At 51.2% G+C, this 25,834-nt stretch overlaps 11 protein-coding genes across 11 annotated transcripts; 5 read left to right on the top strand and 6 right to left on the bottom strand.

The window, feature by feature from the left end:
* Nucleotides 1–554: 554 nt before the first annotated feature.
* Nucleotides 555–2,388, bottom strand: M436DRAFT_49742 (alpha/beta-hydrolase; the record flags this gene model as incomplete). The annotated part of the gene is made up of 2 exons (XM_013570800.1): nucleotides 555–1,847; nucleotides 1,903–2,388. The coding sequence occupies 2 exons, from the start codon at nucleotides 2,386–2,388 to the stop codon at nucleotides 555–557; spliced, it is 1,779 nt and encodes a 592-aa protein (XP_013426254.1).
* Nucleotides 2,389–2,836: 448 nt separating this feature from the next.
* On the bottom strand, nucleotides 2,837–4,994 carry M436DRAFT_65040 (putative sodium/phosphate symporter; the record flags this gene model as incomplete). The annotated part of the gene is made up of 6 exons (XM_013570902.1): nucleotides 2,837–2,915; nucleotides 2,975–3,062; nucleotides 3,112–3,228; nucleotides 3,291–4,463; nucleotides 4,518–4,794; nucleotides 4,848–4,994. 6 exons carry the CDS (start codon nucleotides 4,992–4,994, stop codon nucleotides 2,837–2,839), a joined length of 1,881 nt encoding a protein of 626 aa, XP_013426356.1.
* Nucleotides 4,995–6,392: 1,398 nt separating this feature from the next.
* M436DRAFT_65039 (uncharacterized protein) lies at nucleotides 6,393–7,153 on the bottom strand (the record flags this gene model as incomplete). The annotated part of the gene is made up of 2 exons (XM_013570901.1): nucleotides 6,393–6,648; nucleotides 6,693–7,153. 2 exons carry the CDS (start codon nucleotides 7,151–7,153, stop codon nucleotides 6,393–6,395), a joined length of 717 nt encoding a protein of 238 aa, XP_013426355.1.
* A 790-nt stretch (nucleotides 7,154–7,943) lies between these two features.
* Nucleotides 7,944–10,411, top strand: M436DRAFT_49148 (putative alpha-L-rhamnosidase C; the record flags this gene model as incomplete). The annotated part of the gene is made up of 2 exons (XM_013570681.1): nucleotides 7,944–8,201; nucleotides 8,258–10,411. 2 exons carry the CDS (start codon nucleotides 7,944–7,946, stop codon nucleotides 10,409–10,411), a joined length of 2,412 nt encoding a protein of 803 aa, XP_013426135.1.
* A 104-nt stretch (nucleotides 10,412–10,515) lies between these two features.
* On the bottom strand, nucleotides 10,516–11,142 carry M436DRAFT_83161 (uncharacterized protein; the record flags this gene model as incomplete). The annotated part of the gene is made up of 1 exon (XM_013571014.1): nucleotides 10,516–11,142. One exon carries the CDS (start codon nucleotides 11,140–11,142, stop codon nucleotides 10,516–10,518), a length of 627 nt encoding a protein of 208 aa, XP_013426468.1.
* A 509-nt stretch (nucleotides 11,143–11,651) lies between these two features.
* On the bottom strand, nucleotides 11,652–13,429 carry M436DRAFT_49208 (uncharacterized protein; the record flags this gene model as incomplete). Its single annotated transcript, XM_013570695.1, has 4 exons — nucleotides 11,652–12,224; nucleotides 12,278–12,710; nucleotides 12,762–12,912; nucleotides 12,964–13,429. 4 exons carry the CDS (start codon nucleotides 13,427–13,429, stop codon nucleotides 11,652–11,654), a joined length of 1,623 nt encoding a protein of 540 aa, XP_013426149.1.
* A 1,331-nt stretch (nucleotides 13,430–14,760) lies between these two features.
* Nucleotides 14,761–15,484, top strand: M436DRAFT_73978 (uncharacterized protein; the record flags this gene model as incomplete). Its single annotated transcript, XM_013571013.1, has 2 exons — nucleotides 14,761–15,160; nucleotides 15,228–15,484. 2 exons carry the CDS (start codon nucleotides 14,761–14,763, stop codon nucleotides 15,482–15,484), a joined length of 657 nt encoding a protein of 218 aa, XP_013426467.1.
* Nucleotides 15,485–15,948: 464 nt separating this feature from the next.
* On the top strand, nucleotides 15,949–18,085 carry M436DRAFT_65035 (uncharacterized protein; the record flags this gene model as incomplete). Its single annotated transcript, XM_013570900.1, has 2 exons — nucleotides 15,949–16,491; nucleotides 16,544–18,085. The coding sequence occupies 2 exons, from the start codon at nucleotides 15,949–15,951 to the stop codon at nucleotides 18,083–18,085; spliced, it is 2,085 nt and encodes a 694-aa protein (XP_013426354.1).
* Nucleotides 18,086–18,722: 637 nt separating this feature from the next.
* Nucleotides 18,723–19,648, bottom strand: M436DRAFT_65034 (uncharacterized protein; the record flags this gene model as incomplete). The annotated part of the gene is made up of 2 exons (XM_013570899.1): nucleotides 18,723–18,800; nucleotides 18,854–19,648. The coding sequence occupies 2 exons, from the start codon at nucleotides 19,646–19,648 to the stop codon at nucleotides 18,723–18,725; spliced, it is 873 nt and encodes a 290-aa protein (XP_013426353.1).
* A 1,713-nt stretch (nucleotides 19,649–21,361) lies between these two features.
* Nucleotides 21,362–22,794, top strand: M436DRAFT_73976 (uncharacterized protein; the record flags this gene model as incomplete). The annotated part of the gene is made up of 3 exons (XM_013571012.1): nucleotides 21,362–21,502; nucleotides 21,559–22,245; nucleotides 22,276–22,794. 3 exons carry the CDS (start codon nucleotides 21,362–21,364, stop codon nucleotides 22,792–22,794), a joined length of 1,347 nt encoding a protein of 448 aa, XP_013426466.1.
* Nucleotides 22,795–24,075: 1,281 nt separating this feature from the next.
* On the top strand, nucleotides 24,076–24,621 carry M436DRAFT_83157 (uncharacterized protein; the record flags this gene model as incomplete). The annotated part of the gene is made up of 1 exon (XM_013571011.1): nucleotides 24,076–24,621. The coding sequence occupies one exon, from the start codon at nucleotides 24,076–24,078 to the stop codon at nucleotides 24,619–24,621; it is 546 nt and encodes a 181-aa protein (XP_013426465.1).
* Between the last annotated feature and the right edge of the window lie 1,213 nt (nucleotides 24,622–25,834).

The following is a 25,834-nucleotide window of genomic DNA, read 5'->3' as shown; positions in this document are numbered from 1 at the left end:
GCACGCCGACTCTTGGGGACAGCTCTTCCACAGACGCGCGTACCTATAGCGGTGACGTGTCACAACCTTAGGCTGCCACATCCACTGGCAGACATACATTGCCAGCCGACATCAACCGCCCGCCCCGAGAGGCGCATCGGGTCGGTCTGGAAGTGTGTCGCTGAGCTGCTGGATGGTCACTGTCATGATGTGCCACGTTGCGTTTGTGATTTCGATGTCCATGTCGAGAATTCGTTGATTGAATCGATCTGTGAAGGTTTTACTGGGCGAGATCGGGCAAGATCAGGCAGGAGGTTTTCGTTCGAGCTGCAGCCAAGCAAAGGCTTATATAGAAATGACATTGCTTGTTGAGACCGTACTTCCAGAGATCGCCAGTTTTCCTGTCCATTCCAGGGACATATCGATCCGCGACCGAGCTTGACACAAGATCTTGGTCCTTCGCCTGGACACTGTTTATTTGGTCTTGGGGCATACGTGAGATGACTGATATGACATATTTGAATGTGCTGTGATATTATTTGTCCAATCTGCAAAAACTAACACATAGCTTGCCTCTACAGAAGTGGCACGACAGGCAAAATCAAATGGCTGTCGTACTCGCCACCAAGATGTAGCACATGCTGGCCCTTGTTGTCAGTATGCTGCTTGTCCTTGCCAAACTCCACAATGCCCCTCGAGTGACCACTGACTTCGAGCACGATGCTTTCGCCCGCCTCGTACTCGATACCCATTGCCCAGATACCGATCTCCAATCTAACGACATCACCAGGCGTTATCTTTTGGACTTCGTCATGTGTGTAGTATGGCCAGTTTTCGTGCATGGATTTCGAAGTGTCGATCTTGCGGTTCGATGCTCTCAAGATACCCGTGGGTCCCTTGTACAGAAGTACCTCGGTACGTTTGAGTTCTGGGATATCGGCAATCTTCTTTACTGGTACAGCAGACCATGGAATGTTCAAGTTCCACATCTCCTCACCAGTAACTGAGAGTTTGCGAAGGATGAGGTAGATGTCCATGTCATCGTATTCCTTGCAAGACATGTGCAGTACCGCTTTCGGCAGACCGACAATCTGTGTCTTCTCCTCAAAGGTATGCTTGAACGACAAGAATCCGGTCTGGCCGTCATATGACATGGTTCCATTCTCTGCAGTCGAGCTCTTGGTGTTTGACATTGTACTGTCAGATTGCAGGTAGAACTTTTGGTAGTCAGTACCAGGAATGGGAAAGTCCTCGACGACCTTGTTTGCGATAGCGTCAGTCTCACCAAAGCGTAGCACCGCCATACGGACTTTGGGGGTCTGTAGCCAATCGTTGTCTATGCCCTTGAGGTAATGATCCATGAACATGAAGAGCTCTTCCTTGGCCTGTGGATTACCCCAGATGTCGTACCACTCCTGGTATGGATGCCAGCGGAGCCACTTGTCTTCGCAAGCGACTTCGAGCCAACCTCTAATAGCACCCATGCCGTGCATGCTGTTGGTCCAGGTACCGGTAATGTAAGTGGGGATCTTGATCTTCTTCATATCCGGGCGCTTGTCGTTCCACCAGTCGTTCGCGTCAGCTGTGGCAAGAGGGTGTTGCTTGAACATTTTACTGAAGCTCTCGATACCATGATTGCCTCGCAGCATATACTTCTGGATCGTGTCGTCAAACAGGTCGCCAGCATAAATACCACCACGAGCAAATTGCTCTCTGTAAAGATCCCCGCAACCTTCCCACGGCGCAATGGCCTTGAGTGAAGGTGGGTTCAGGGCTGCAATGAACCATTGAATGATGGCCAGATGAGAGTTACCGGCAAGGCCGACATTGCCGTTACACCATGGCTGCTTGGCGATGGCCTCAATGACCTTTTATAACGATCAGTGGCTACTCGTGGCAGATGAGTCAGAAGATGAAACTCACGTCGTAACCGTCTTCTGCCTCCTGTGTGCCCATGATGGCCATGGTTCCTTCAGAATTGAACGATCCTCGAGAGTCGACGTGGACGATTGCATATCCCTGTGGTACCCAATCCGCTGGATCGGGACCCTCAAACTTCTCCAGGCCACTCAGGTCTGCTCCAGTGATTCCAAGATTGTAAGGGCCCATGAACGAGAGAGAGGTCATGCCGTTGAACTTCTTGCCGAATGGGCTCCAGCAGATGATGGCCGGCACCTTGGAGGAGCCGTTTGCCGGGCGCAAGATATCCGAGTACAATTTGGCGCCATCTCTCACCTTAATGCCGAAGTCGTGTTGGATAAGAATATCGCACGGCAAGGACTTGGTCGACTTCTCACCAACCCAGCCTTTCGGCAAGACTTCGTCGTGGGGATTCAAGGGTTGATGGCCGCCATGGCCTGTTGTGGGCTTCTGCAATTCATCGATCGGGATATCAACATTGTACTTCATTGTGAGGGTATTGTGTTTGATAATCATTCGCTGACCTCGACAAGCAAGTGCCAGATATCTTATAAGGTAAGGGGACTTCGGGAGTGTGGAGCATCCCTCCCGTACTGGACCGCTTACTGGGGTCGCGAGGCACGGTCCGAAACGACCGCGAACTGTTTGCAAGGCCGCTTCCCCAGATTCATCTCGGTCTTTGCCAATCGTCGCCGAGCCTATTCACGGACTCGCCGACGACATCCAGGTCTTGCGTGATCATGATACAGACCTGTACTAATTCAGGAGAGCTGTGAGCAGTAGATGAAGGAACTTTTTGTTGTTCATTAAAAAAAATACCAATCATGAGGATATCTCTGGAAAGCAACTCTATCAAACATAAAACAGCAAGCCATAAAAACATTGCGGAAGCATATACAACTTTCATATTCCACTTCCCAATTCGTGTCGCACTTCATTAAAAGCTGGGGGCGTTGAGGAGAATACCCATAGTAAGACCACCGATGAGACCAGCGATGGGGATGGTCATGATCCAACTGCACTGTGTGATTAGAAAGTGTTCAAAGGTGTTAATAAAGTGTGCGGTAAAACTTACGAGAACATCAACAGACCAACACGACTCCAATTGACGGCCTTGAAAGTGCCGTTGCAGAGTCCGACACCAACAGTTGCTCCAGTGATGCCTAAAGATACAATCAGCATGGTCTCACAATGGAGAAGGAGTATACGTACACATGGAGGTAGAGACGGGCAACTTGTACTGCGAGAAGATGAGGATAGTGATAGCAGCACCCATCTCCATGGAGGAACCACGAGAAGGTGAGTGGTAGGTGATCTTGTTACCCATGACTGTAGATATTATTAGCATGCTGGAAAAAGAATGCGAAAATTTGGAAAAGTTCCGAACTTACCCTTCATGATGTTGTAACCGTATGTGATGAAGCCGATACAGATGGTGAGGGCCATGACTGCGATTTGCCACAATGGCACTGCTTCCTTGGCCTTAATGGAGGAACCAGTCGACCAGGCAGCGTACATGGCAGCCCAAACACCGACAGCGTTGCCGACATCATTGGCACCGTGAGCGAAGGACGCGGTACAGGCGGTGATGACCTGGACGAACGAGTAAAGATATTCGACTTCGTTGGCGTAGCGGGGCGCGTGTGCGTAAACACGAGCCATGCGCTTGCCCTCAGGAGTGCCGAGAACACCAAGCTGGGCCTTGTGGATGTCGTAGTACAGACCGTACATCAGAGAAACAACAATACCAGCGGGAATACACTTGAGAATTGCCTTCAAGTTGTGAAGTTCGTAGATGGAACCGGCACCGCGCTGGTTCTCATGGAGAGTGCGCATGGCCCATCCGATAGGACCACGCTCTTGACGAAGATCGGCATGGTGCTGCTCACGAGCCTCCTTGAGCATGCGGGCGTAAGCCTCTCTGGGGTTCTCGTTGTTAATGCTGTTTCTGCGTTGTGGCATGATCTCAGGCGACGAAGCGGTGCTGCTCATGCCCTCATCGGAGACGTGGATGGATCTGCGACGAAGCTCGCCAGTGGCGACCTCAGAATCACCACCCTTGCCGGTCATCTCGATGGAAGGCGGGGCGGAAGTCTTGGCCTTGACCTGGATCTTATCGTCGTGGTCAATGACAGCGTAGTTGGGGACCATAGCAAATTCGGCATCAGCGGGAGCCTTGCGCGAGAGGAGAAGAGGTCCCATGAAGACATGGTACCACTTCAAGGTGTAATCCTTGCGAATGACACGCTGGTTGACATAGGGGACGAAGAACAGAAGAGCCAGAAGTGCAAGGGCTAAGCCAGAACCGACCGAGACTCCAGCGATCCAGTATCCCGGCTTCTTACTGAGACCGAGCTTGGGAGAGCCCTTGTAAACAATGGACAAGGTGCAAACAGTACCGGCGATGAGGAAGAAGAAGGGCGAGGTGTAAACAGCCCATGGAACAGGGTTGACTCTCATATGGACGACAGTCTTGACGAGCATGAAGATGGTGGCTCCGAAGACAGCAGAGATGAAGGGGGCCATGACGAGACCAGCGAAGATAGCACCAAGACCTTGGCCACCTGAAGCATCTTGTCAGCAGAAGCCGCATCAGAAGAGACGTCTAATCGACGTACCGTTCCATCCCCATTGAACACCCTTGACGCCAACAGTAGCGACACCAACACCAGCGATCGACGAGACGAGCGAGTAGGTGGACGAGACGTGAGCGTTGTGTCGTGTGCACCACATGACCCAGATAGATGCACCTGCCGCAGCACAAGTGAAGGCGAGAAGTTGTACAGGAGCGTTACCCTGGAACGCGGCGAGGGGAATGATTCCGTTTTTGATGGTCGAAGCGGTTCTTGCACCGACAGCGAGCGCACCCGTCATTTCGAATATCAAACACAAGAGCTGATCGAGGTTAGCATCAGTCCTGTCCATTGATGACTTATCTGTCAGCATACCATAGCTTGACGGTATGTGACCGAACGAGACGAAACACTGGTTGCCCAAGCGTTGGCGACATCGTTGGCACCATTGTTGTACGCTTCAAGAAGCGCAAAGAATGTGCCGATGGCGAAGATATAAGTGTACTCGTGAAGAACAGGCATCTTGATGGAATTCTAGAAAAGCCGCAGAACGAGAATGCTGCCAAGCTTGAGAATTCGACACTTGATGGAGAGGAAATGGGTAGGATAGATAGAAGAATGAAGACAAGAGCGAATGTTCCCTGTCGCTCGATTGCTTATGAACAAATCTTCGAGACAGTGTTGCGCCTACACTGCCACTGCAAAAACGAATTCAAACCCTCCAGGAAGCATAACCCACCGCATACTGCAACGCCTTGCGAATGTCATCGGAATTGCTTGGCGAGAGAGGACGGTCAGAACAATGAGGTTCGAGCATCCGAACACGTGTTGACCAGAAGGAACATCGTGGAGGTCGGCCAAGATCTTGGGGGTCTTGACGTTGGACTGTTCCGAGCCTTGGCTCACCCTCTTCAGCTGCTTGCCAAGCCGCCCCGGCCGCCATCTTCGCTCGGCTCTGCCCATTCATCTCAGCAAGCCGAGGACAACCAAGAGACGGCTGATATAAGGGCAAAATGATTGCTCTTAGTGTTGCACGTGGGTTCAGAGTTACCTATGTGAAGCTCAGAGGAAATTCTGGACCTCCCTTTTTCTTGGAGCCACTTTCCGACCGTTGAATTGGCAATACCTTGTCGAGCGGTCCATGCTGTTGTGTGATGGTCAAGCATTGCACATTGTTGACTTCGAGAACAATGCAAGCTCTCCTTTCACATGACGCCACAGCGTTCTGACCGATGATTTTGCGTGATGATTCACTGCTTGCTTGAATTTTGCTTGTTGTCTCCATCCATTCAATGAGGGGCCGACTGCTCATGCTGTGCATTGGCGGCCAAGCTGAAATCCATAGTTCGCCGACGGTATTGATGCGTTCAGTCCCCCATCTTCGCGATGCCTTTGTCGCGAAGCATGGTCTTGGAGATAGCGTCATGATCAGGATCGCTGTCTGGTCTGACTTTGCATGAGACTGAGGTTACAGAACTCTCGATGAACTCGAAGAAGCGCAGGTCCGACACGCCCAAGCTGAAAGCTACAGCATGCGTTGTTCCAATTGACGTGTGCATAACCATCGTTGTGGTAGTCTCCCTTTTGCTGACCACTGACTAAGCGGTGCAGTCGCGAGCCACGTCCAGAATCAGGCGAATCCTTCGGAGCCTCTTATCACAGCCACGAGTATAACAGAGTTTTTGCATTGCCAAACGTACGAGTCGGCCCCTAATTTTTGTGGAACATCATCGCAACGACAAGTGCGACTCCACGAAGATCGCAAGAGTGAACATCGATCTTAATGGAAAACAGCGTTGTGAACATCCTTGCGGAGGGTGTCTGCCGGTCGTGATGCAGATTCAGATACGCAAAGGATTATCGCGTTCAGGCATGAACCGACACCAGAACCTGCAGTGGCGTCCGCGACTTTTTTGAAGATCAGGAATATGTATGATGCACCCCGAATGGGAAAGCCTCTTGTCCAGCATGACCTTGCCAGGTTCTCGATGGTTGTGAATCTTCAATCGTCTGCACGCGAGACGATATACGAATTCGTGGGTTCATCGATCGACTGACTTGGGAAGGCGGAGATAGGACCAAGAATGCTACAGCAACAGCAGGTTGTCCGATAATGTAATGGTGTGATTTGAGCAGAAAGGTCGTCGTTGTCAAGATCCACGTCTCATCCACCAGTCTATAAAGTGATCAGATTTCCAGACATGCTCACGATATGCTCACGACATACTCGCAGTCGTGACCAGTCTTCTCATGTCCACCTGCGACGGTGTGCGGCTGGGATAAGTGGAGGAAGTTTCAGGAGGGAGGACACGACGACAAGCCTCAGCGAAATTCGTCTGCTGGTAGAATAGTCGATCACATTGACGTTTGAGCTCCTTCACGAGACAGCTGAGTCCAGATTGATGGCCATACAGTACTGCCATCGATTGAAAAGGATGTCGTAATGTCACGCGAAGACTGGACAGCGAACGCTCCGTGTCGTATGTCGACAAAATTGCGACACAGTCGGCAGAACCTGCCTCAACAAATAACGTCTTGGCGAGATTTGAGCCTCCAGTGCCTCCATCGATAACTATCTTCCTGAGTCTTCGATGTCCCTCCACCTGTATTGCGGGTGTATGATATGCTGCGTTATACTCATCCGTCTCAGAGTCACTGATGTCAACATCTGAAAGACTCATCTTGAATCTTGTTGTGTCACATAACCAATGGCATTTCTGCACCAGAACTTGTACTCCTTGTCATAGAAACTTCATTTCTACCAACGACAAATATGTAGACCACGACTGCGTGCAGGATACACGCCAAAACGTACAACATTATCATCGCCAAACACAGTGTTACCCTATGCTTCTATTGGTCGAGTTGAAGAAGCATATCGGGCAGCTATCACAACATCATCTCGCGATTCCTCCAAATTGACAGGGTCATCCGCGTGCCCAACAGAGGTTGTCCTGAACATCACGTTGATAAGATTACACATTTACATACAATCATAACCACAAGATCTGAAACGCTCTGCTCTCTACATGAACCCGCCGAAGGTACGCACATCAACGTTCTATTTCCAGCGATGGCAGTTATCAAGCGTGCGATTCTGCTTTTGCGAGCACCCTGCAAAATTCGCGGTTTCGGAAAGTGTCGGACTCGAAATCATTAACAATGCTATGATGTCCACCACTTGCAAGCCGAAGATCATGGAACTCGAGCGACAAAGCAAGCAAGCAAGCAGTGTTTCGACGGAAGACTGTTTGATCGCTGCGTCTTACGCTGATGTCTGTGTGAGAGATGAAGACTTTGCATACGCGGTCGATACGCGATACGGAACACGCAATACGCAGCAATATCATCACATCATGCTTTACTTGGTTGCCTTGAAAGAAATTGAAAATGGCCTGCATGACTATTTAAGGAGTCTCTAACGCCTCGATTGTGTCGCAAGTCATCTCCAGCAAAGTCTTACAAGTCGCCATGCTCAAATCTTCCTGGTTACCATTACTCTTGCTATTTTGCCCTGGGTCTCAAGCAAATGAGAATCTAGTGTTTGCTCGGCAAGAAAACGGCATCATTCACCTTCGTTCCGATGGGTCTCGTCCAGCTCAATTCGTGATCGATCATGGTCACGATGTCAATGGCTTCACCACATACCATGTCCTGAACGCATCCGGAGATACCTCTGACTTCAGCATTGCGCACAGCGAGACAAGAGCGTTGCTCAATGACGATCAGGTGGGTTGGCAGATTCCTTGGTATCTTCCGATAAACAGTATCTAGACAGAGACCAGAGCGACGGACCAATCGCCATGGCTGCCGCTCAGCAAACCTACCGAGTTCAACACTACAATACCTCCGCCGTCAACACCACCCACACCAGCCGTCTTCTGCAGGGCGGTGTGCGCTGGCAGCTGCTTACTCTATCCTCGCCTGGTGATCTCATGCTTTCGAATGTCGGTCTCATACCCTCTCCTCGCATCAGCAACTCGCAAGGTGTTTTTGAATGCTCGAATGCCAACTGGACCAACATATGGAACACCGGTGCCGCGACTATCGCTGGCAGTATGATCGCCGCAGAATCCATACCTGAGTTCTGGCAACTTCAGACAGAGGGAGCTCATATCGAAAGTGCAGCACCGCAACCATATACCGGCCTTCAAGCTCAAGCTCTGACATCTTATGAGATGAACTTTACTGTGAAGCCTGTGGTAGGCGGGTTCAGCTTCAAGGTTCTGAGTGATACACTCGGTGAGGGCATATATATCTGGGTCGACCTGTCCAAGCGCACAATCTCGGCTTTTGATGGCTCGACGGAAGCTGGCAATCTTTTGACGAACGCATTTTTCAATGGCACTGGAGACGCTCTCGATCGTTGGTATCGCGTTTCCGCTTCGGTTGACTTGTCCAAGATTGATGTGTCCATCGATGACACACTGATACTGTCGTTCTCACAGACCTCAAAATTTTACGGTTCCTTTGGACTTGGAGCTGCGAATGGTCAATCGGCACTCTTCACCAATCTATCGGTAACATCAGCAGGCGCAACCATCTATTCGTCAACCCTGACATCCCAATCTGTTCTCGAGGATTTCCTCGTCGGGACAAATCCTCTGAATATGATTGTCGACGGCGCCCGGCGCGATAGAATCGCATATGCAGGCGACCTCGATATCGCCGCCCGCACAGTAGCAACCAGCAACTTCCAACTCGAGTACATCAACAACACTATCCAGCTCTTGGCTTCCAACCAAATGACGGCCGGCTTCTTCGTTCCGACAGTCAAGATACAGCAGTCGCCCAGACAAGAGCTGATCAACATCAACCAGACGGGTTTGATTGCCTATTCATTCAGTCTGTTGAGTGCAATGGGCGAGTACGTTTTAATCTCAGGTAACATTGCAGCCGCCAAAGCGTATGCGCCAGCAGCAACGCGTATGCTGGACTGGGCAGCGTCACAGAGACTCTCAAATGGCCTTTTCAATCTGTCCGACGCCGGTTTCGGGGGTGATTGGAATTACTACGATCCAGCGCGGTCGGGTGTAGTGACGAAATTCAACGTCGTGTATGCGCTCGCATTGCAGGAGGTGATACCCATGCTCGCTGTCGCCGGCATCAACACAACGAGATACCAGGAGACGCTCGAAGATCTGCGAGTGTCGATCAACGCACACCTCTACAGCAACACCAGTAACGCCTATATGATCTCGTCATCCCAGACGCAAGGAATAGCTCAAGACGCCAACGCCATGGCAATCCTCGCAGACATTCCTCAAGGCACTCACACAAAACTCAACATCTCGCGAGCAATGGCCGCTCAGCTCTTGGTCAATCATGGTGCCCTCCCCTTTTCGAATTCAACACCTGGAGTCTCCAAGATAATCAGTCCATTCGCATCTTCCTACCACTTACGCGCCGCTTTTGCCGCCCAAGACCCCCCATCCGCCAAACATCTGCTAGACAACCTCTGGACACCGATGACTTTGCAAACAGCCGCAAACTACAGTGGCTGTTTCTGGGAAGCAGTGAGTCTTGACGGTAAACCTGGGTTGGGGGATGGAACATCACTCTGTCACGCGTGGTCTTCAGGTCCAACAGCAGAGTTGACAAGAAATGTACTTGGAATCCAAGCGGTGACGCCAGGATTCCGTGAATGGCGCGTGGTTCCTCAATCTTTGGGGTTGGAATGGGCTAGGGGAAGTCAACCGACGCCATCGGGCTACATCACTGTTGAGTGGAGATACGACGAACAGGGACTTGTCTCGATGGATGTCTCTGCACCTCCTGGAACTCGGGGTAGTGTGAGCTTACCGTGGCCAATGGAACCTTTGACAAAGAACAGTACAGTTGTTACGCTTGTCAATGGTCGTGTTGTACAGGGTCATGAGTTTGAAGCTGTTGGTGGTGGACAATTCCAACTCACACAATACTATACTGATTCTGCTTGAACACGACATGATCTGAAGCCTGTATGTAGGACGAATGGATGTCTCCATCGAAGTGTTATGGATACCTTATACTATTACACCCCCTCGCTTGGGTAAAAAAAGTCTTAGGTACTACGATCCTTCCGGGGCGAGTCCGGATGAGCAGAACCTCTCTCGCGATCACTCCCTTTCCGTCTTATCCGATCGTACAGTAATTGAGCACATGTCAGACCGAACACGATTACAAGAGTGTAGCCATCCATTCCAGGATCAAAACTGATATCGGGTGCTCCCGCAGGTGCAACTGATGGAGGCGCAGGTACCTTAGCCAGCATATCGTCACACACAGCACTGGATTGTCCATGGTCGGCTGCAGATTGACAAGTGCTGTAGTAGTCATTCCAAGCACTCCAGACTTGGATGACCAGGGCTTTGGCAGCGAGCTTGTACGTGAGAGTGCCGAACACAAAGCTCAGTATTGTGCAGAGCCAGGGCGTAGGGCTGTTGAGCCATTCGATGCATCTCTGGGATGGCGAGGGCAGGGTGGTCGGTTGCATGGTTGGCGGGTGGTATGTTGGCGGGGTTGTTATTGGTGGTGGTGCAGCGGGTTGGATTGGCTCTGTTTGAGCTGATGTTGAATGCAATGGAGCTGGTAGAGATTGTGTTGTCGGAGCTAATTGTGAGGTTGAAGGGCTCTGGGCATGTAGATGCTGTAGAGGTACCGCCGGTGTGTAAGGCTTCACGGTCGCCATGACCTGCAGTGCAAAGATAAGCACTCTCAAAGAGTTTTGTTCCGGGCGGTGTCGAGAGAAAAAGAAACGATGTGGAAAGGACGACGGGATTGAAATGTGAAATACTCCTTGACAGAGCGCTTACGGAGGTTCCGGTGTGGCTGGCACCCACAGGCTGTGCAGTGGCAGTGCTAATCAGCCTTCACGACGGCTATTGGCCAGTTGGCGGTATGTGATCGTGTTCCCCTCTGCTTTCTCATGAGCTGACCGCTACAGGGTAGTTTTCGGCGTCTTTCTTCCCAGCCTTGACATGACATGCATAGCAAAGGTAGACGGACCAGCATAGAGCAAAAGAGATAAACACAAGTCATTATGACATGGATACCTTGTACTCTACTGTTGCGTTCCCTCGCTTAGGTAAAAAGATTTAGGTACCACAATCTCTTCGAGGCGAGTCTGGATGAGAAGAAGATCCTCTGGTCCATTCAAAGTACCTCTATACAAATCCTTCCGTTCCTCTCAGCAGACACTCAAAAGTCCTGGAACGGTCTCGCCTCCCTCGGACTACCGCTCCGCTCATCCGCAATCCCTCCATGAGACATGTCATTCCTTCCCTCGCGCCGCAAGTACTCGGCATACAGTTTGCCAGTCTCAGCCTTGAACCTCGGACTCCTCGCTCCCTCTCCGCCTCTAACAGGAGTGTCGAGCGATGACCTGCCAATAACGTTGGGAGGTGGCGAGGGGAAGGTGTTGATAACCTCTGTTGGCCGGGTCAGATTGCCAGTCACGACTTCTTGCTCTACCATGACGACCATCCAGACACCGACTTTCTCATCACTGCCGAGCATTGGTGTGCAGTGAATCCAACGTGGCTTTCCTTCGATGCTGTTTCGATGAGGGCTGCCGGGCTGTGATGGCGTCGAGAGCCAGGACACCTTTGCTGTCACAGGGGTACCGTGGGAAAGACTATCGAGTACACCGTCGCGGACCTCCTGAGGTCCTCCAAGCCGTTCCATAAACTTTGTCTGGAGCAGACCTGGAATTCGAAGGGCGGGAGAAGTGAATGTGATGCGCAGAGATGGATATGGTCGAACGAGAAGATACTGTGATGATTAATCAGTTTCAAGTGTAGAGTAGGAGGAATTCGAAGACTCACGTTCTGGTATACACCGGGCAGACGCCCAGAGGGACCGAGAGAAGGGTGGGGCCACAGTCCATGTTCGGATGAGTCGTCCATACCAAAGACTTTGCGGCCATGTCGGATAGGAATGGGATTACGCGACGAGGTAGCTGGCGTCGAGCTGCGCGACTGACTGCGTTGGCGAGTATTAATGGCGTCCAACTCGTCGTCGTTCATCATCTGGCCCAACTCGCCCAACACTTGCGTCGGCTTGCGATTGCTCCGGCCACGGTATCGTTCCTCAGCGCGATCGTTGGCCAGAAGTTTTTCGAAACTCTCGATGCCTTTGCCGCCTTCTATCAGATGTGAGACGTCGACTTGGGCACCGAGAAAGTATCGCACGCTGCCTTTGTTATCGTACAGCGGTGCGATCAAGAGGAGGTTCATGAAGGGTATACCATCTCGACGACTGTGAATATATCAGTACCAGCGTTGCAGACCTCGTAGAATGCAAACTCACTAATTGAGGAGTGTTTCGGTAATCTCTTGACCGGCTCTCAAAGCTTCTATCAATCGATGTACGCTGGCCGAAGATGACTTGGGACCCTGCAAGAAGCGGCAATTGCGGCCAATCACAAAGTCCTTCTGATAACCGCTTATGTCGTAGAAGGCTGCTTCCGGTTAGCAGATTGTCTCAAAAGAAAAAAGGAGGACGGTATCACCTTCCGAGGCATAGACGATGGGATTGTCGGGTAGCGAGGGGTCGCTGATGCAGTAAACTTCGGCCAACGAGGGAATCAGATCACGCAGGATGGGCGCGATGTTGCCAGTGATCTCCTTGACAAGGCTGTCTGTCACGATTGTAACGAGTCGGTGTGTTAGATATGCTGGCAACGCATCGTCGACCAGCTCTTGCACCACCAGGCGCGACCGCTCTTCAAACCTCTTTTCCATGACGGCTGCCGGTCTCGGGATGTCGCCGGTCAGCGAGGGTAGGTTGTCCGCGAGCGAGTTGGCGTATTCTATAGCAGCAACGGCTTTTTGCGTGTCGACATAACTCTCGAGTGATGGAAGCGTATAGGGTCGATATTGGGTGAGGAAGCGATGGAAGCGAGCAGACGATTGATAATCGCGAAGAATAATGTTCAGGTGGTCGACCGAGAAGAAGCGCATGGCTAGGTGTTCCATGTTCGAGTGCGAGACCAAAGGCGGAGGAGGTTTGAGGTCGTAGTATTCGTGCTCGTCTCCGGAGCCAGACTGTGGAGCTGTCGTAGGTTCGGTAATATAATCTGCCTGTGCTTCTTCTTCTTCAACGGGATCAAAGATGGATTGTTGGATGGGCGAGACGGAGCCCGCACGCGTCGACGCCATGTCTGGCACGTCGGGCGGAGGTTCGAATGCAGCAGCGACGTTCGGGTGGTGTTGCTCCTTCCTGGGCAGGATGTTGGTCGCGCTGAATGTTGATTCAATTCCTGGAGACTTCCTTCCGCTTCTGAAAATCGATGGCAAATGTCGTTTCGAGAGTCGCCGTGGCACTTGGTTTGCGTCTTGCATCTTATATGGGGATCGTGCACCTATGGCGAGATTCCCAGATATTCCTGATCAACAAGCTCCAGGAACTTTCTTCTCGTGGAAATGTACCGCACACAGGGTGTGCTTGGTTTTGTTCCGGGTAGGTAGAAGCGAGAAAGAGATATGACAAACCTACGATGAGCAGCCTTGTGTCAGGTCCAGGAGAAAATGTCATGGACATTCCTGATGCTTTTAGGTTCAGCATTTCGCACGGAAGACAGTTGCGATCCACCGGGCGACAAGTGCTGCAGCAGCTACGACATGATGCAAGATACAGGCATGGCCCTGTCAGATGGCTGCAGGAGACGGACTCTTGTAAGAAGAACATGGGGAACCCGAGTGGACAAACGTCATGATTCTGCAGCACGACGTTCGCGGTGCGACACTTATCTTGTTCTCTCACTCGAATACTTTATAAGACTGCTCGAACAATGACAATGTCCGACTGTCGCTGCGTTATATTTTTCGAAGGCGCTGTTGTATGGAGCACAGGTTGCAGCCTTGCTGGCAAAGCTGTCGGACGTGTGCGAAGGATCGATCTCGTGGACAAGCCGATCACAAATCCAGCCCTCGATTCGAGCATGCATAGCCGATTCTGCACGTGTGCATATCAACGGCTACGACCCCGGCAGCAGTGCAAGCCATGAGAAGCATAATCGCGCTGTGCGCATGCAGAAACGGATTGTGTTGTTGTTGACAGCCTCTGAGAGTCGTGGCTCGAATTTGTGGTGCTACACATCCATGTCGCGAACGCGGCTACAAGCGGCTGCCGGCCACTGCTCGCTATATCAGCCGATAGGTGCCAGATACGAGCTTCCTATCTAATATATCAAGTACACAGATCGCTAGATCTGGACACCGCACTGGACGCGTGACACGATCCTACTCAAGGCAGTATATAGGATGTGGACGTGGCTCCCAGCTCTCAGCAGCGAACCACAATAACAATGCCTCTGGAACTCCGACAAGTGGAAAAGGGCGATTTCGCCGACATTGCCAAATTGGACCAAATTGCGTGCCCGAATGAAGGCGTTGTTCACATCATCAGGCAACTTCAAAGAGATGAAGGCATGGACGTCTCGACCTCGTTTGCACAATGGATAGCGACTGGAACGGAGCATCATGCAGGCACATTCTGGAAGGTGGTGGACAGCGACACCAACGAGGTGGTGTCAGTGGCCAAATTTACGTTTCAGTACCACGAAGGCGAGGCGTATCAGGATACACCCACCCCACCTGTCGAAGGCGAGACACCTCTGCCCAAGAGGCTGATTGAATTCTTCGCATGGCTCAACAAAATATCGGATGAATATGCTAAAGATCATTTTAAGGGCAAGCCGCATGCGTGTAGGTGAAATTGAATCATGTCAAGAGCACAGAGTCAGGCCAGAAGACTGACAAAGTGGACGGACAGATCTAATGTATCTCTGCACGCACCCAGGTCATCGAAAGCGTGGAGCAGCGGGCATGCTACTCGAGAAGGGAACGCAACTGGCGGACATGGCAGGACTGGACATGTACCTTCAAGCGTCGTTGATGGGAGTTCCGTTATACAGAAAATTTGGATTCGAAGTAGTGCGGGTCGGAGAAATCGACCTGAGTCAATGGGGAGGGGACAAGTTGGACAGCCGAACATTCATGAAGAGGAAAACTCGAGGAGTTCGTCAATAATAAAGCGCATGCGAACTGGCCGTTTGTGGGCTGGTCAACGTCTATATGCAACGGCGGTGTATGGGAACAGGTTCCCGGGCTCAGAATGAAACATTATCTACTGCCAAAGATCGCGCGTGGCTGCGGGTTGTCCATGAGGCAGAGCAGTTGTATAGAAAGTGATATAGGATTGACAGGGGTATCTAAAAGTGATATCCGAGGAAGTGCTATGATTGGATGCAGACAGAGTTTCGGGGTCGAAGCTTTCTCCAGGAAAGTTTGGTGGGTGGGCCTGGACGGGCTGTCTCGTTCGGCCGCCGGCGACCAAAGAGACGGACGGTCCAGCGGTTTTGGTGTGTCGATGATGCCCGGGTGGAGCGCTTCCTTTCCTCTAGATATCTAGGTGCATGACAAAAGCGCAGAGAGTCGCAGTGCCGAGAGCTGAAACTGCATGGTGAACGTCAGGCATATGCACGACAGGCACCATGTATCTCCACACAAACAAAACAACAATGAGCGTACACGACAAACCTCTACCGGCACCGCCGTCGCCGACACTCACGAACCCCGACATGGTGCTGCCGAGTATGTTCGTGCTGGACGTGGCCGATGAAGTGCGGCAGGAGACAGAAGGGCCGCCGTCGCCGTCGTACCTGCAGGCGCAATCGATCAAGACGCTGGGAAACAAAACGAAGTCGCGACCGAATCTCCGCACGCCTTCGCAATCGCCGCTACACAGCTTTGGCTCGTCGCCCACTCTGCAAGTCGACAATCAGCAGTCATGGGACGACCGGCGACTCAGTTATGCCGCCAGCAGCATTCTCACCGAGGACCTCGACAACATTGAGATCCCGCGCTTCGAGTCGAGTCTGGACTCGGATACCGAAACGCTCGACGAGGACGACTTTGACATTGACACGCCCAGCGAGGTCGAACAGCCGTATGACCATGTCTCCAAGACGGAGCAGTCCAGCGTGACGCTCATGCGCGCCGAACTCATCCTCGCCAATGCAAAGAAGCGTCTCAATGTATGTCAACACGGCGCACCTGACGTCTACCACCCCAACTGACGAGCCTCAGGTCATGGACCAGAACCTGCGAGGAGCCCGCGAGATAGTCACTCCCTTGACCGCCGCAAACCTCAAGCGCGCCACCTCCCTCACCGCCGCTCCCGTTGCGCGCAACACGTCCTTCTCCCGCCCTCGCTACCTTCCTCACAGCTCGCCAAACACACAGCACATGCGTGTGCTCAGCGACTCCAATCTCCAGTCCGACGACCGCCGCTACATGTCTCTCAACATCAACTCGAATCCCTCGTGGACAACAAACCCCGTCCGCAACACTCGCAGCTCTGAACTGCTACGCTACCCGAGGAGCCCGCTGTCTCCAGACCCGCAACTTGATACCGTGTCCGAGGAGCAAAGCGTTCGCAGTCAGACATCGGCTCGCAATCTGCGCGAACAGATGATGCAACTGAGAGGCAGAATCTCCACTTTGAAAGAGCGCGCTCAAGAAGAAAACTTCCGGAGACGGAGCACAAACAACTTGAGAGAAACCTGTCCTCTGAACAACGCAGACACGTCTCCTGGTGCCACAGGCTCCCCCAGACCCAGACTTGCCCGGATCACCAAAGCCAGCAATGTCCCCGGTGCCTGGGTCTCGGCCGAGACCATCGACGACCATTACAATGACGACTACCAACCAAGAGAAGAAGATGTGGATGAGGAAGAGGATGACGATGACAACTACACGCTACCACATTCTGGCTCCGGCAGCACAGATCGCACCTCGACACCAACCACGACAACCACCGACCACTCGATCCCCACCAGTCTCTACCAAGATGCTCCCGAATCTTCCCCTTCGGCCGGTCCACGCCACGAAGATCGCGACGATGCCTTTGACTACTCCAAATTCTTCTTGCACTCTGCAACGGGCAGTTTCGAGCCCAACACTCCTACTCGCCACGCCCGCACCACATCCCTGAGCTCCTCCGACTCGTGTCTGACCGCCCGCGCATATCCCGTCAATCAAGACCCCACTACTGCTGGTGCTGAGGATGAGGAAGATATGCAGCCGCCTCCAACGCCAGAAACACCAGAAGCCCTCCGCCACATCGAAGAGGTCACACTCCCTTCTCGTATCCAACACCGACGAGGTCTATCAGCAGAATCTCTGGCCACGATCGCCACTTTTGAGACCGCAGAGGAAGGCCACCAAGCTTCTATCGCCCAATGGCTGTCCCGTTCCACCTCTGCCACCTCAATTCACAATCTCAATGAATCGACCAAACCCAGCCGAGGCCATCCATCCACTCAGGGAGCTCTGCCCAGCCCCATCCTGCCGTCTACCTACACGCCTGCATCTGCACAGAACGGTCAACAATACATATCCATCTCTCCTTCTGCCACCACCATCGCTGTTTCTGCTCTCTTGGATCCCGAAAGGGGACAAGGGCTGGGAAGCAAAGATGAGGCCTTGGTCTACACTCTTGTCGAGAGTCTGAGAGATGTAGTCGGAGAATTGCAACTTGGTGCTGGAGGCGAGGAGAGAAGGAGATGGTTGAGGCGACGTCTTGACGAGGCCAGAAGAGTCCTCGAAGGCGAGGGTCTTGAGAGTTAAATTGTCGGTGTTGACTTTCTCTCTTGTGTATTGCCAGTTTGTTGGCATGGTTTTCGTTGGGTTTTGATCTGATTCTGTCTCACTTTTGTCTGATACCCTTTTATTATATATTCTCTAGTACATGATTGTATGTTCTCTTCTGACTCTTGGCATACATGTCATGCCCCGCCAGACAACATACTCCAACACTTCTCCGAGTTCTTCTTAAGCTCCTGGATGCGATATGTCAACCATACTCGACGCTCGAAAGCATGACTCAACAAGAGACGTGGAATCAATGGCTACATTTCAAAAAAACATGCTAATCATACCAACTATGAGAAGAAAGATCGAAGCGAGAAAGAAACTTCAAAAAGAAACTCCAATCAGAAGAAAAAAAAAAGAGAAAGAAGAGAAATGAAACCAAAGACAAAAGGGAAAATAAACACACACTCCGGTGGAAAACGAGCTCATTATCAGAAGAAAAGGGAGACGACACAAAATGTCGGAAAACAGGAGCGGAGCACAACTAGGCATCGTAAGAAAGCACTGCCCCCGTGGACTAGCCTCTCGACCATGTATCGTGTATGTAAAAAGGGGAAAAAAACATATCTGCACTGTTTCATACAGCTGCTCTGAAAGCCTTCTTCTCCGAAGATCACCGACGCGTATCGATGAACTGTCCATGACACACCAACACACCGCCATCGTCGCCATGGCCAGTACGATCATATTCCTCGTGTAGGGATCGACAAAGTTCAGCACGAAGAGACCCAGGCCCACACATACAAACACCGACCTGGAAGTCACCTTTGGCATCGAAGGGAGCCACATGGGACGCGAGAAGGGTAATCTGGTCTTGATTCGGTGATAGTAGTCGCCCCAGGTCGCCGCAGGGCCATCGTGACGATGCGGAGCCCGGCCTTCGGAAAGATACAAGCCGATCAAAGGCAATACCGTCGAGACTACCAGGACTGTGATGTAACTGCACCAGAAATCGAAGAGACTTCGTTCTTGCGATTCCTCTGCCCTCTTGACCGGTGGCGCAGTGGATGGACGAGTGAGTGTGTCGTTACATATCTGACTAAACACTCCGTGATCCCAGTCTGCCCAGCAGCTCATCCGTTGATCATTGCCGGCACTCCAGACTTGTAGAGCCAACGCTTGTTTGTCCGTACTCCCAAAAAGGAAATTGTAGGCGGGCACACCGAAAATGATGGTCACGACGAGGCCTATCCAGGGCAAGGTTTTATTGAGTCGTTTTTTCCATACCTTTCGCCTGGACTTGCTGGTGGGCGTGGGTGCTGTTTGTAAGGCATCCTGTGAGGGATCAAGAGTTGATGGAGAGCTAGGCGTTGGTGGAAAGCCGGTAGTTTGCTGGGTCTGAGGCGCTACTGCTTGCGATGTTGTAGGTGTCGGTGGTCGAGTATTTGCTGCTTGAGACAATCCTTGCGTAGGTGATGCGGGTGAGGGTGTTGCGATCGGCGTATGAAGCGACCCTGACTGAAATGATGCCGCTTGGGTGCCTGATTGCGGGGACGATGGACTCAGGTCTTGGAGGGACATTTCTGCAATCGTTGCCATCTTGTCTCTGACCGTCGTCGCGAAGAGATATATGAAAAGGTGAATTCTGATGGTTTTAGATTCAGTGGTCCAGTCGTATGAGAGAATTTATACCGCTCCCCTTTGTCACCTGGATATGTGACAATGGAAGGTAAGGAAATCGTACGACAAGCGTGGCTACGAAATGAACAGCGTATTGTGGGTATGGCCAGAACTACCTCCGTATGCGTCAAAGGTGTTGATCAGATGACGTTCAACCAAGATACATCTCCCATGTACCTTTCCAAACCTTGGTCCGTCAGGGGGTGGCAAACAGGAACAGCCTCACGAGCATGGCCTCTCGAAATCATCGTGCTGTACCCATCGCTTCCTGTTGTTGTGTCAATGGAGTCAGCAAGTACGAGATCTTACGAGAGGACGCCGAGATGATGTGTATTTTTTTCGACTGCCCCTTTCCCAAACATGAGCGGCAGTCGCGGGCACAAGTCATTGCCGCGCGATAAAAAATGCGTGTTTCTCTCAACCCCACCCCAGCACCACGACCACTTGATGAGAGCCCATGGGCCGTAGAGCGGTGCGAGAAAAGCACTGAACATCACTTAGCTGTTGATTGATGAATGTACCACAATTTTGTGCTTCTCCATCCGACTCTTCAAGTTCGCTGGCAGGAAGCAGATCCCTGCAGAAGTCCGCCCCCCTTCCCGATGCTTGAGAGCGATCGTCTTGAGACGCTCTCCTCACCACCAACGATCTGTTCCCTGGCCTGTCAACACCAATGTTCACCGACATGAGAAGCCCGGCTTCGAGCCGTCTGGCAAGATCCATGTGCCATTTTGCTCCTCAGCCTCACCGAGCTGCCTGTTGTTGGGGGCGTCAGCACCTCACGGTCTAGGTGCCTCCTCAAACTTGTCGACCGAAAATTTGGTTCCGCGCTGTCGATGCCGAGTTTGACCGTCGCGTGATGCTCATCTCTAAGCTCTCAAGTAAGACCATCCAGGAGTCACACATACATGCGCGTTGTCAAACTCACCGACCCAACCACAACTCGTCTCGTAAGTTGCGCAGAGCGCTTTCGCGTCTTTACTGACTGTTTTTCTTTCTTTTCCAGACAAGTGATGTGCAAAGCTGCTATCATTTGCAACCTCAGCAGTTGACAAGACAAGACAAGACAAGATCGTCTTCCTTACATCGCTTACAAGTGAGTGATAACGTCTCGCCCTCCACCAATCTTTGACTTATGACTTGGGTAGTCTTCCCTTCCACGTTGTAAGTCATATAATGGGTTGGAAGCCATTGGGAAATTTCAAGTCTAACTTATTATGAAGCCGATTCCATCGAAAAGCACATTGTGATCATCCATGTTTTCGTACTTCCTTGTGATATACCTTTAACAGAACTCCTTCCAAAGTCTTTTGCGTGATCCGAAAGTATGGCACATCATACTACACCACGCTAAGCGTCGGACGTGGAAAGAGTCCTGTAACAGTTCATCGTGGCAGATCTCCAATCATGGCACGTGACTCGGACATCAGTCAGCCAACATGCTTAGACTACTGTATATGCATTGCTTTGTCATCGGCTGTCACGGCGGTGCTTTTGAAGCGGTCCCCCTGCTTTTTTCATGTCTAACATGTGCTCTGACCAAACCGTTCTTATTCCAGACTGTGGGTCGTCGACCATTGTTGTGTTGATACTTACCGCGTGTTTTTAATGGCCTTGGAGCACTTGCGCACAATGAAGAGTCCAATGTGGCCTTGCGATTATGACAAATGCGAGAGGCCGGCTGTACGCATCCTAGGCGACTGTGTGTTATGCAGCAAACACCTTTGCTCTGAACATCTACAGAGATCCTATCATCGTTGCGCTACTCCTGAGGTTGATAACGTTTTCCGCAAATCTGGTCTGAAAGCTTGACTGACACGATTAATTAGGATGGAGATCTTTTCTATCAGGAGATCGCGAAGGCAGAAGATCACGAAATCGCGCAGCTGGTGAATCGAATTGACCTGGAGCGGCTCAGCCTGAGAGCGAGTTCTCTACGTGATGATGTCTCTTGTCGCATCGAGGTTCCCACAGATGAAAAAAACGAAAGGAGCTATCTGATGGGTGGGATGAACCTTCACCTCCGCATCGTGTTCGAAGACGGAATCATCTGGTTAGCGCGCGTTCGTCGCTCCAATGCGACATCGCCACCGCCGCACTTACAAGACTACATCATCAGGAGTGAGATTGCAACATTACGTTCCCTCGAAACAACTAGCATACCTACCCCAAAAGTTTGGGATTATGATATAGGAGGAGAAAATCCTGTTGGAGTCGGTCACATCCTCATGGATTGCATGCCTGGAAAGCCCCTTGACTGGTCATCGACATCAAAAGAGGGAAGGGGAAAGGTCATTGCACAGCTCGCAGATATCTATGTTGAGCTACAGAGATTCCAATTCGGACAGATGGGCTCCATGAATCGGGTCGGCGAGAATGCTGTGGGCCCCTTTGCTCGAGAATGTTTGACTGATTCCGCGGGACCGACAATGCAGCCTCTCGGTCCCTTCGCAGATTTGCGAGAATATTATCGAGGCTCCACTAATCTACTTTTGGATCTTATCCATCGCGGAGAAGTACACACGGATAGGCCGGTGGACACGTAGTTGATCTACAAGTTCCTCAACGAGCAATTGGCGAATGTTTACCCCGATGAGGGAAATCCCCCCACAGGATTCTACCTCACTCATGCTGACGACAAGGGAAGCCATATTCTCGTTGATGCAAAATCGAATATCACTGCAATCATCGATCGGGAGTGGGTTTTCGTAGCACCTGAACCACTAGCCTTCAACTCTCCGATGCTACTGCTTCCAACCTCGGACTTTTTCAATGGTGAGAGCAGAATTGGCAAGGAGGAGCAGCTGTTTGCCGAGTGTTTGGAAGAGAGAGGAGCCAAGGACTTGGCAAAGATCGTGCGAAATGGCAGACTGCATCATCAACTCGCCTTTCTCTGTACTCTTGATCTGTGCCTTAGCTTTGAAGATCTGCTAGGCCTGTTCAAAGGGTTTCGGAGCAGTATGGGGGTCGACCACCAATACAGCTGGCAGGAATGGAGGCAGCTATCTTTAAAGCGGTTTGGTCAGGACGATAAGTTGAAAGACATTCTGGCGAGGTCTGGATGACCGTAGGAAGGAGCAGTCGATCATAACTTCGCATCCAAACATTGGATCTATCGAACAATGCTTAACATGTGACCAGTTGACTTCCTCAATTGGCGTTATGCCTATCGGCATTGCATCCCAAGGCCAACGATAGATTGCTCAACCAGCTGAACGAGTCAGCAGCTGCACAAGGGCAATTTGCACCTCCAAATGACTTAGGAACTAGGGGCACGGAAAGGTACTACGCAGAAGCTTTCGATCAAGGGACGGCAATTCTGTATGGTGTTCGACAAATAGCAGCAAAGACCCACCAGAGTAACTACTTTACTTGCTGGCACGGCGAGACTGGGTACGTACCTTGGTCCAATACTTTAAGTCAGAGTCAGAACAACTGCAAGGCAAGTATGTATAAGCTTAAGGACCAACTGTAATCACGAACTTATTCATCGATTCCATTATTTATCATTACATCACGAGTCGGAGCAGTGGCTCTGGTGGTCCCCACGAACAACTGAGTCATACGCAAATGTGGCGGCTCGAGGAGTACAACTTCCAAGCCAACAGGCAGTAGGGACATCATTCAGATCGCTCAGGACAGTAGTATCATTCCATCGCTCAGACCAGTCAGCCCTCGACAGCCATCCCCCGGTATCTGTAAGAACGTCGATCAAGAACGCAATGAAACAGACAATAGTTAAACCAGAAGTGGCGATGGTCTCAGATATAGGTGGTGACGGCCAAGAATAGCGAAGACAACGGTCCGGATAATTCTGACAAGATGAGTACATTTTGCACACGGTCTCAAAGCAACGCGACGTCGAGACCGGGTTGTACTACTACGGTTCAAGATACTACGCGCCGTGGTTGGCTCGTTGGACGACCATCGATCCCGCCGGTTTCAATGATGGTCTCAATCGCTTCCTTTACGTAGGGAATGATCCCGTGAATTACAAAGATCCCGGCGGTACCAGTCGTATATCAGCGTTATCCACGTGGATCAGAGGTGCTCCGCCTGCACCGAAATCAGACAGATTATCTCAGACCCCGGCACCGGCGCCGAGTATTGGAAACAATATGCACGGATACCATCAGAACGAGCAATTCAGTGGAGGTATCAACACGCCGTCTCCAATTTCAAGCGGCGCCGCACTGGACCATCTGGTTAGCGGAGCGCAGAGCGCCTTGTCATCCGCAAAGTCAACGGTGGTGGGTACATCCGATCGTGCAGTTGCACTTGGGTGAAACGTCAAGAGAGAGTTGGGGAACCGACCCTTTACCTTGCACTCAGCAATCGGTAGCGTGATGTTGGCCAACGCGCGTACAAATCTGATGCACAATCTCAAGCAACAGCTTGTCCCTGTCCAAAGCGCCGCAGAGTCCAAGAGGGAACCTCTGATCGGAGACTTGCACGCCACAATCGAAGCTAAATACGGGTCAGAAAACGTGCAATCCGCCACGGAATACGGATTCGCAGCCATGACCTTTGGCTTGAAAAGAGGTACTCAGGCTCTCTTCACACTACTTGGTGCTTCGGTAGCTTCCACTCGCGGAGCAGTGCTGAGTGCCGCTCTAGGCGAGGCAGCCGGCGATGCTATCGTCGCGAGTTACATGGCTGCTCTCAAGAACGAAACATCTGACCTGACGCCTGAGGTGGAGAAGAACATCGGCGAGAAGGATGGCGAGATCGGCAAGGTTTTAGACCTCTACAACAAACTCCGCAATCCCTCGGCCTCTGAAGAAGCCTCAAGTCCTGTTGCCGGATCATCGGAGGAACATGTTGCTACACTACCGGAGGATGGTCATGTACCTCTGAAAGATCCACGCCCTACTTTTAAGAGCCGTGGGTAGCTGAGACGTTCTACTTTACTCAGTCATGACCCTTTGCATAGAGTATAAAGGCTGGGTCGAGCTTCGAGTAGCCTTCTAGATTCAGGATCTATCGCTACTTGTCCTTTGCGCAATTCGTTCTATAGGTAGATCTATATATCACCATGCAGATACACTGATGAGGTTCAGTTTTATACCTTCTAGCTTTGGAAAGGAGCTCTCTAGATTTTATGGAAACCCCAGACCAGTGATGGGGCTCAGTGGGTTGGACCCCTCTGTTCAAATCCATTCATCCAGTTCAAATCTATCCCATAAGCTGGTTTCAAGCAGTGGGGCAACGCGTATCTTATGCTTCCCGTGGTATATGACCTGTATAGGCAGAGAGTAGCCTGTTCGGGTTGAGCTTGACCTGCTCAAGACAACCTTCGAAGCACCCGACCAAGGCAGATTATGGGATAGAACCTAGTGGATCAGTTACTAAGCATAGGTAATCAGGTGTAGTAAGCGGAAGCCGTATAATCATATGTCGATATAAAGCTATAAGAGCACAATGTGTCATACACCATATACAACCTACATGCCAGCTATAGGTATAACCCTAGCTCGATAAACACAACTAGAAGACATCCCAAGTCCAGTCTGTCCAGTCCGTCCAGTCCCAGCACTAACCCAGACCTCGGTATAAAGATGTACAATCAAAGTAGAGCAAACAACAGGATATGCGAGCAAAACACACTTATCGTAGAAAAGGCGCCCCACATCAAACAGCGCATCATGCAGCAAAAGGAACAAAGACTACCACGCACTAGCTAGCCCTTCGAATGCCACTTCTCGAAGTAGAGACACAGGTGCTACTAATTGAGCGTTTTTTGCTTCCATAAAATCGTCGTTGAGCTGTGTTGGCTGATACAGGCCAGTTGAGCGGATGCAGAGTCATATCGTATCACTCGAGACACTATCACCTGTGCTCTGTACTGTGTGATACAATGAATGCAAGGCACTGCCGAAGCCACAGTTTTGAACCCCATCTCTGCCAATGCTGAAGACTTTTCAAAATGTTCAAAAAAAAAGACGCGTGGGCCCTTGAGAAGTGCTCACGGGATCTGATTTTGCCAAAAATTTGCAGTGGGGTTGGAAGGGGAGGTTATACGAAAATCCGCAGTGGGCTGGAGGATGGTTATACGATGCCGTCGGCGAAACAGAGAGAACGATTCTCACTCAGCGCTCATGTGAG

Source organism: Aureobasidium namibiae, assembly GCF_000721765.1.
Source record: "Aureobasidium namibiae CBS 147.97 unplaced genomic scaffold scaffold_11, whole genome shotgun sequence".
Classification (NCBI taxonomy): domain Eukaryota; kingdom Fungi; phylum Ascomycota; class Dothideomycetes; order Dothideales; family Saccotheciaceae; genus Aureobasidium; species Aureobasidium namibiae.
Note: the sequence above shows the minus strand (reverse complement) of the source record. Positions and strands in the feature narration are given on the sequence as shown.